Genomic DNA, 9,526 nt, shown 5'->3' on the forward strand with positions numbered 1-9,526 from the left:
GATTTCACCTTCAATATCCTCGCACAACTCTGCAAATTCGATGTCGTGAGAAATGGGCTCGCGACACTCACAATCGATTGTGCACGCACTGTCCAATGATGTGAAGATCGTGTGGTTCTCGGCGACAATCTCCGGATTCATCATGAGTGTCACCACGGCTAAGGCATGAGCGTGCTTGTCCTTGAGATGCGCTTCGGCCAACTTGCGCCCTCCACCTAGGCCGCTCGTCGGCGCGCCTCCTCCGCCTTCTAGGCTTGCGCGCGTCGGTATTGCGCTTCCTGCTCGTCCATCGATGGGAGGCGGATGTTGTTGCCCCCGTACGCCGCATCCACTAAGTTGAAGCCGGCAGTGGCGAATTCGGCAGCTGGGTCTACCGCCATCCCCTCCTCTCCTCTGAGCCCGGGTCCAAAGAGCTCGGAGGCTCGCCAACAATGATGCATGCCCAGGGACGCTCGTGGTACGTGCGCTCCCTGGCGACAAGCGCTGTGCTGTGCGAGTGTCAACATCATGAGGTGGCGACCTTGTCACGCACAATGGCGGCAACAATGCTCGGGGAAGATGTCCCGGAATGCGACGGGGAAGACGGCGTTGCGACTCGACTCCGTGTCGTCCTTCGAGGGCGCAGTAAGCACACCGGTGTTTTGTCGCATGGTCTTGACTCCGTACGTCCTTCATCATCATCGTCCATGGCTCGCCTCGTCGGGTCCGCCGGTGGCTGCCACTTGGCTCCTGCCCATTGGACACTCGCAAAATGACGAAGAGGCATCCACGTCCACGTACGTCCAGAGAAATATGGAACAAACTTTCTAAAAAAGAGAGAAATATGGACAAACTTTCTAAAAGAAGAGAGAAATGTGGACAAACGCAAACGTGACGAGTCACAACCTTACCAGCAGCTGGGTGGTGTGGCCCCGGCAAACCGTTAGCGCTTTTCTTTCTAAAAACAAGGGACGTACGTGCAAACGTTAAGCGGGTGGCAACCGACCGAGACGCACGCCGGGCGTGGGGCGCTTTCCGTGCGGCGATGCACAAGAAACCGATCGGCGACACGCCGTCCCTCACCTACCTTCACGAGCCCCATCAGCCAAGCCTAGCCGCGCGCGTCCCCGCGTCCCAGATTATAACCAGCAGCGCCGGATCCAGCGCCGTGTTCCGCCGCCAGGCCCCTTTCGCGCTCCCCGTCCGCCGTCGCCGTCCATTCCTTCCATCTGATCCGATCCCCGCCTGCTCCTTCCTCTCCTGGGGTCCAGGGTTTTAGGGACGTCGGCATGGTGCAGCCCCGGGGCCGGCCGCGGAGGAAGCGGCGTGCAAGCCACACGGAGACTGTTGCCCCTCGTGCGTCGCCGGCGGGCGCCCTGGAGGAGGAGGGGTTAGGCGACGGGAATGAGGCCACTCAGAAGCGCGTTAGGAGTTGGACGGCGCAGCCATCTCAGCTTCCGCTTCCACTGCAGGTAGATGGGTTTTACTGTAGTAGTTTACTATGGTGGCGCAAAGATTGTATCGTTGGCGTAGAAGTTAAATTATAACCATTTCTCTTCTTTTGAGGGATTCGGGGCGGCATAGCCATCCCCGCTTGTGCTTCCACTGCAGGTAGATGGGGTTTGGGGTTTTAGTATTTTTAATATGATGACGCGAAGATTTTGTCGTTGGAGTACAATTTAAATTATACCCGTTATTATTTTTCTTGAGGAATTCGGGATGGCGCAGCCACCCCGCTTCTGCTTCCACTGTAGGTAGATGGGGTTTGGGGTTTTAGTATTTTTAATATGGTCGCGTGAAGATTTTGTTGTTGACGTAGAATTCAAATTATACCCATTATTTTCTCTGTTGAGGAATTCGGGACGGCGCATCCACCCCGCTTCTTCTTCCACTGTAGGTAGATGGGGTTGGGGAGTTTAGTATTTTATAGGGTGGCGCGAAGATTTTATTGTTGGCGTAGAATTTAAATTATACATGTTATCTTTTTTTTTCTTTTTAGGAATTCGGGACGACGAAGCCACCTCCTCTTCTTCTGCCTCCGCTGCAGGTAGATGTGGTTCGGGTTTGAGTATATTAATATAACGACAGAAAATTTTTGTCGTTGGCGTAGAATTCAAATTATACCCATTGTCTTTTATTTGAGGAATTCAAATAGGAAGTTCAACTCATCCGAAGAAAAAAACATTAAGTTTTGAAGTTAATGTTTTGCCTTGATTGATTGACCGCATAAAAGAGAAATGTGTTTAATTATTCAATGCAAACTTTGCAAAATATGATATGATGGGTTTTGATTAATATTATCTCTACCGCTCCATCTAATTATACAGTGTTTGATTAATAATATTATCTGTTTATTTATATAGAAATCTATATCTTTTTATTGATCCTAATTCTGAATAGAGAGATTATGTTTTGCAGGACATGTATGTCAATATAATTAATGAACCGCTCCCACTTGGTCTACGGTTGAAAAAGAGCCCATCTTTTGTAGATCTTATTTGTATGTGTCTTTCAAAGGAAAACTCTACCAAGGAAAACTCTACCAAGGAAATCTCTACCAAGGAAAACTCTACCAAGGAAATCTCTACCAAGGGCCGTTCTGCTATGAAAGATATTGTTTCCAAGCCCCCGTTAAAGAAAGATGTAGTAAAAGCTTCAAATTTTCCTGCAAACTTTCTTAAGATTGGTAATTGGGAGGTAAGCAATTTCCTTGTGTTAACTCAGTATATATGTTTTTATTATGAGAAAGAAGTATTTATAAGCTTCCCATAAATACTGCCTAACCAAAACATTTTTTTTTTGCTTTTAATACAGTACACATCGCAGTATGAAGGTGATTTGGTTGCAAAATGCTACTATGCAAAGCATAAGCTTGTCTGGGAAGTTTTGAACGATGGTCTTAAGAGTAAGATAGAGGTCCAGTGGTTAGATATTACTGCTATAAAGGCAACTTGCCCTGAGGAGGGAGATGGCACCTTGGAACTGATGGTTAGTTCTTGTGATATTTTTTATTGTTTGTTTGTGTACCTATCAATCATTATTGCCTCAAACGAGTTTCCGATCTTTTTGAAGTTGTCTCGGCCACCCATTTTCTTTCAAGAAACCGATCCTCAACCAAGAAAACATACATTATGGCTGGCGGCACCAGATTTCACTTGTGGACAAGCAATCATGTGCAGGTGAAGCACTAGTGCATTATTTAACGTTCTACATTAACACTTAAAGATCAGTCTTGAAATATGAAAGTTGCGTTGTTGCTGTGATTTATGGTGTAGATGTGTTGCGCACTTTGTATTGCTTTTTTGGTAGACCTTGCTGCTAGTTGTTTCTGTTTTATTCAACTTTACCATTTACTTTGTTGAGATGAAATTAACTTTTAAATGCTCTGAATGCAGGAGGCATGTTTTGCGCTGCTCTTCGAGTGTGTTGAGCAGAAATTTTGAAAAGCTTATTCAGTGTGATGAGCGACTAAATGAGCTGAGCCGACAACCAATTATCATGTCAGATTCTCCATTTATTGGAAACATAAGCTCCATATTTGGAAATCCAAATGAAAGTTCCGGCCCTTCATCCATGTTCGCACATCATGTGTTACCATGTGATACTTCTCCAGTGTTCCAAAGGGATGGGGTGAAGCATCATCAGCCATTGAACTTAGGTAAGTATCCCCTTCTTCAGACAAATTCTTGAGGCTGGCAGGCTTCCATGCCACACTTGTAATCTTGTACTAGATTATATTCCTTTAACAGTAAGCCTTTCTCAGGTGCCACTGCTTCAGATGTCCAAGCAAAAATTGTTGCTCAAGAACAAAGGAACCTCAATTTGTGCAATCATGCCAGCCCTGAGGTGCCGAAAGAATTTCAGGAGATTGCTGAGAGCCTCTTAAGCGATACACATGCCCCGCCATCCGCGGATGAGAAATATCTGCTGGCAAGAGTGGACTCGCTTAGCAATTTGATTGAGAAAGGCGCTGCGCCATCCACCGTATCTGTTCCTGAGCGCAACTACACCATTGCTGCAGGCGAAGTAGGTCATGATGCCTTTGCCGAGGAACTCGGATTTTGTTTCGAAGACGAAGAACAATGGGCGCCTGCGGGGAGAACTGTGGATGGCGGCGCAGGACCGCCTGCCATCTCTAGAAAGGAGTCCGTGGCGGGTCTGTTTGAGAACATCCATCGCCGCATACCATCTATGTCAGAGTTGTTCGACATAGCAGAGGATTGAGAGAACTCCGGTTAGCGCTCCGGATTTGGAAATGTTTCGATCATGAGGAACTGTGCCTTCTTAGACTTGTTTTGGTCTCCTGTCTGTAACTTACCTGACTCTCATTTGGCAACAACTGAAATTTGCGCAACCCCATTTCGCTGTTCTTGCTACATTTCTCTCGGTACTTTCTCCGTTGGCCTGTGAGGGCATCTCCAACAAGCCGATACTAAGGCTATTGCAAAGAGGAGCGATGTGGAAAATTTCACACAAAGTATCCACAAATTAACAGCTTCTCCGGTAGAGTGTTATGCCAACCCTCCAAGATCATTCAACTACTGCATCTCGTTCCTTTTTTTAGCCGCATCTTGTTACTTTGGCCTTGGTAAGTGTGTTTGGATTGTTTCTCCTGCTAGCAAATGTTTCACAATCTTTACTCTATTTTCCCTTGGCATGCCATTCATTTGCTGCCGTGATATGGACCGTTGGAGAAGCCCTGATACGTCATGACACTAGTGCGTCACATTTGTAGATCAGATGTCATTGTGACTTCGAAATATGAAAAAAAAAAATGCAGCAACTGGCAAAATAATCATAATACCATATACACACACTTGCATTTCAAATAAAATGCGTCGCAAATGTCTCCATACATCTGCAACAAACCTAGATACGAACAGGAACAATAAAACATGCACCCTTCGCCTACACGATGCAAACCATGAAACGAAATAATATAAATTGAATTCTACACAAGAGACCAATAGAAACCTCCGGGATACTCTCAAATTGGTACCCAAAGATGGACATGCTGCGGATGCCTTTTCTTAAAAAGGGGAACCTGCAGATGTCGGAAATGCTTAATCGATGGAGTCGGGCGGTGGCGCCTCTTCTCCTTCCTCGTCAAAGGCTTCGTTTTCGTCAAGCATGCTCATCAGCATGGACACCTGCTCTTGAAGCATGGAGTTCTCCTTCTCGATCTCCGACCGCTTCCTGCGCTCGTCCGTGAGCTGCTTCTGCAGAAGCTCCAGCACGCGGGAGTCCTCCTCTAGCTGTTCATTGAGCCCGCCGATTTCACGGTCCTGCCACGTCATTTTACGAGATATTTTACATGATAATACGTATCAACCTATGATGCAAATTTGGCAACAATAAAAAAATGCCTAGTTACCTTAGCTGCACTAGAACAATGCACAGGTCATCATAAGTTAATAGTAAAGTTAGTGTTTCATGCTTGATTTCAGGCCTCGAACATGTGTGCAGTTACCAGAAAAAACAGTATGGCATATACCCAGCATGATATTATGCTAGCATGTGGTGGTAAATAATTAGCAAGAACATGAACCTTTCTGTTCATTTCCAGGATCGCTATCCTCCTCATGCTTTCCACCACATCGACATTGACGAGCTTGCGCTTCTTACCAACCAGCCATCCCTTGGGATACGATGTAGGCTCGAAGTCCGGTGGCGGAAGCAGCATGTCAGCGCTGCGCTTGCCATTGATCGGCTCCAGGGGCTCAAAGAGCGCCTTTCGCTTCTCAGATAGGTTAGCCATCGGATCTGCCTGATGAGCATCATCCTCTGTGGTAGTGCTTGCTGCATTTGCGTCATCAATCTTCATGGCTTCTCCTTGAGCCGGAAGATTGCCCGCTGCTGCCTCTTCGGTGGCAACGGCCTCGTTGCTATGTTCTTGTGCTTGCAAGCTCCGGCCATTGGCTGGAACATACACATTGTTAAGTCAGATTGAGTGAGTCCGTAGTCAGTACATTTACCCCAGCAAAAATGCAGTGCACATATATACCGACTGATATGCATGACCATTGGCACTAGAACTAGAATATGATCAGCCGGAAGTTTTTTCAGTGGACAACTGGTGGAGTAATTCAGTAATAGGTCAGAGTGAGTTTTGCTGCCATTTGGAACTTGGATGTACTTCAATCTGTATCTACTCTCCTTGACAAGGAAGCAAAGCATAGATAGGGACAGCTTAGGCATACTGTATAATACAAGCAATTCCCTGCAAGATCTGTTAATAGACTATTCTCAGAAGCTCTGGAGAGGATAGAAGTGGAAACAATTTATCTTTTTATTATCTGTTCATGAGTTATACAATACGAGCAGACTGATTTACTAACACGGTCAACATTGGCAGGTTCGGACCATTCGGCATGAATGGTGAAGCTATATTAAAAAACAATGAGCATTGGCAGGTTCAGAAAGTATCATCAGACCGGCCTAATTAAAGTAAACATTCTGACAGCAACTCCAAATAAACGCGACTGGTCATGCCTGTCTCGAGCCTCACGTTATGCTGTAAACAATCGGTATTATACGAAGCCAATGTGGACCATAGATATCTCAGTCCATCACAGGTGTCCTCTTCTTTTGTCCTAAGGAATTGCCGCGTTGTTACTGCTCCTCCTGAAGAGCTTTTCCATTGCCTCGCCAAGACAGAATACCAGTGGAATTCAGAGGGAGTTACTAAAGGGGGTATGGTTTCAATCATGGGTGTGCATTGACATCAATTACTTGAAAAGGAAACACGACCAAAAATGGTTCTTGTTTAATACTAGTAAAGGGACCCGCGCCCTCCACCTATCTGCATTGATATCAACACGAACAAAATGATTCTTGTTTATTTACATGGCCATTGGCACTAGAATATGATCAGCTAGAAATTTTTTCAGTGGATTACTGGTGGAGTGATGATAGGTGAGAGTGAGTTTTTCTGACATTTGGAACATGGATGTACTTCAACAAGCTGTATGCACTCTCCTTGACAAGGAAGCAAAGCAAGAAAGGGCTGTGATAGACAGGGACAGCTTAGAACACATACTGTATAATACAAGGAATTCCCTGCAAGATCTACAGAAAGAATATTCTGCTCTGGAGAGGATAGTGGAAACAATTTAACCCTTTTATCTGTTCGTTGGTTACACACTAACAGCAAACTGATTTACTTACTCCGGCATTATCTACTGGTCAACATTGGCAGGTTCAGAAACGGTAATTTGGTCAGTACCATTAGATTAACCTACTTACTGTAACATTCTGACATGAACTCTAAAACAAGCGTGAGTGGTCACCAAACACGCGCATCTCTCGAGCCTCGGGTTGCGCCATAAATAAACAATCAGCATTATCTACCAGGTCAGAGAATTAAGGCCATAGATATCTCAGCCTATCGCATTCACCCTCTGTCATCTAGTAGTTGTATTACCAAAACTGCAGCCCTCTTTTTCTCAGAAAAAATTACAGACTTGTTGGCTGCTGCCCTCACAGCCAAGCTTCCCCTGCTCCCGGAGAGCATCTCGCTGCATTGCCCAAGGCAGAATACTAGTAGTAATATTCAGAGGAGGGGGCCTCAAAAGCTCATCCCAACAACAGCAAATTACTGAAAGGGATATGGTTTCTTGCCGCGAGCATATTCGCACGACCACGACCACTACTGGGTAGGGTAGCAGCTGCAGCTGCCGGCCTGCGGTGCCGACAGCTGCCTGCAGAGATCTTGCCGGCGACGACAAGCAAGGCTAGGCAAGCGGTGCACTACAGCAGCACAGCACCCACCCCCTTTGTGAGAAATTACCCCCAAACTAACCAAGGTCTGAAGCTCTGAACGGCCGGCCTTGCTTGCGCGAGGCCTTTGATTAATTGATTCTAAATATACAACGAAGAATCAGTTGCGCCGGCCGCATGCGTGATTAACGTGTGCGGGAAATTGCGATTTTCTTACGCGTATTGGTAGTTGTATATATCGTCCGTGTGAGGTGGCAATCGTTAACCCATTTCCTCACGTAATATCTCACTGCTGGAATGTTTCAGGCCGTCAGGTCCGGTGCCGTGCGAAGACGGATGAACATCCCTAGAAAGAACCGACGAACAAAAGGGAAGAAGCCACTAATTTCTGCAGAGGCAGAGGCAGAGGCAGAGGAGGCTCGGCTAACGAAGAATCGAGGAACAGAAGGAGATTCTGGGCTGTAAAAATCGAATTGGTGTAAGACTTCGTGATAATTTTCAAAAAACAAATGGCAGGAGCAAACTTCAAAATTAATTCCCAGGAGAGAGAGAAAGCATGAGGGGAGCTTTTGCCGAGATCTGGACTGCAATTTGCCGAAACCGGCAGTACGGTTGTGGGATAGATGGGGAATGGGTGAAGGACGGACAGGTTCCTTTCTTTATAAAGGAACAACAATATCTTCTTCTTTTTTAAAAGGGCGCAGTTCAAATCAGGACGGATTCAAGAGTTAAGAGGTTTGCTCAAAGGATTTGGAGCAGCAAGAAGCAGCGCTCCTACCTGACGACGGCCTCCTCCTGGACTTCCAGAAGATCCGCGGCGGGTCGGCCATGGACGGCTCCTCCATGCTCCCCGGCCGGCAGGTCTCTGCGGTCCAAGACAAGAGCGGCCGGCCGGCCGCAAATACACATCAGCTATGGAAGAAATCCCGCGTCTAACAAGGACGAAATGGTCAGGAGCTCAGCTCACCTCCGGTGGCTCCTTGGCTCAACTTCCTGCTACCTGCCGGAGCTCCCAATCTCTCGCTCTCCCCACCTCGGTGTAGCTTGTTTGGTCGCGTGCGCCGCGTTATCTGGTGGTTTCTGGCTGTGCTTGTGCCGTGGCGTGGGCGGGTTGTTGCTGCTGCTACTAGCAGAAAGGAAAAAACGGTGGCCTTGGAAGCCACTCCCGTTTCCTTGGCGTCCTTGACGGTGGCTTTCAGCCGTGCCCGTGACGTGACGCGCTGGCTTCCTGGTACCAGTACTAGCTGTCGTCCGACGGACGGGACGGCTACTCACGGCGTTCACGCTTGACTGCCAGACAGACAGACAGGGGCGTTTTCGTTTTGGGCTACCCGCCCGCCAACAACCAGTAGCCGTGCCCGTGTGCGCTCCTCCTCCCCGGATCCTCTGTGGGCTGTGCAAGCAGGCCCTACTCAAAGCATCTCTAGCAGACCCTGCAAAATCCCGACCCGCAAAACGCGTTTGCAATTCGTGGAAAAACGGCTTTGTGGGCCGGCGCGGACGGCCGCAGTGGCGGGCCCCGCCAAACGGACCCGTATAAAAGGATATTCACGGAATATGCTCTTTTACGGGTCGGCTTTGCGGGGTCTGATGCCGGCCCGCAAATCCTAAATTTGGCCATGGCGGCGATAGGACGAACCCGTACCTGCATGTGGCGATGGGACTTTGCCGGGGCTGCGCGAGGTGCTCCCCGACCATTCCATCGCTTGGCGCAGCCACCGGCCGCCGAAAAAGCCAAATTCGGCTGCCCACGACGAAGGGCCGCAGATCTGCAACTTTTCGGCCCGCCAACGCAGGAGGGGGGCGGAGGGCAACCTCGTGTGTGTGG

At 47.8% G+C, this 9,526-nt stretch overlaps 2 protein-coding genes across 4 annotated transcripts; one reads left to right on the forward strand and one right to left on the reverse strand.

Annotated features, from left to right (window-relative positions):
- The first annotated feature begins 1,085 nt into the window (after nucleotides 1–1,085).
- LOC109783299 (uncharacterized) lies at nucleotides 1,086–4,348 on the forward strand. 3 transcript variants are annotated; one of them, XM_073502476.1, is made up of 8 exons: nucleotides 1,086–1,451; nucleotides 1,979–2,026; nucleotides 2,398–2,501; nucleotides 2,532–2,676; nucleotides 2,794–2,967; nucleotides 3,052–3,158; nucleotides 3,375–3,637; nucleotides 3,743–4,348. In XM_073502476.1, exons 1-8 carry the CDS (start codon nucleotides 1,269–1,271, stop codon nucleotides 4,201–4,203), a joined length of 1,485 nt encoding a protein of 494 aa, XP_073358577.1. In that variant the 5' UTR covers nucleotides 1,086–1,268; the 3' UTR covers nucleotides 4,204–4,348. The 3 variants fall into 3 exon arrangements, with proteins under 3 accessions (XP_073358577.1, XP_040248895.1, XP_020197502.2); XM_040392961.3 differs by having other exon boundaries at nucleotides 2,398–2,676; XM_020341913.4 differs by lacking the exon at nucleotides 1,979–2,026 and having other exon boundaries at nucleotides 1,088–1,451; nucleotides 2,398–2,676.
- A 423-nt stretch (nucleotides 4,349–4,771) lies between these two features.
- Nucleotides 4,772–9,012, reverse strand: LOC109783300 (protein HEADING DATE REPRESSOR 1). Its single transcript, XM_020341914.4, has 4 exons — nucleotides 8,666–9,012; nucleotides 8,477–8,563; nucleotides 5,528–5,898; nucleotides 4,772–5,264 (listed from the first exon to the last, which is right to left on the reverse strand). Exons 2-4 carry the CDS (start codon nucleotides 8,541–8,543, stop codon nucleotides 5,043–5,045), a joined length of 660 nt encoding a protein of 219 aa, XP_020197503.1. The 5' UTR covers nucleotides 8,544–8,563; nucleotides 8,666–9,012; the 3' UTR covers nucleotides 4,772–5,042.
- Between the last annotated feature and the right edge of the window lie 514 nt (nucleotides 9,013–9,526).

This window comes from Aegilops tauschii, chromosome 6, assembly GCF_002575655.3.
Source record: "Aegilops tauschii subsp. strangulata cultivar AL8/78 chromosome 6, Aet v6.0, whole genome shotgun sequence".
Taxonomy (NCBI): Eukaryota; Viridiplantae; Streptophyta; class Magnoliopsida; order Poales; family Poaceae; genus Aegilops; species Aegilops tauschii.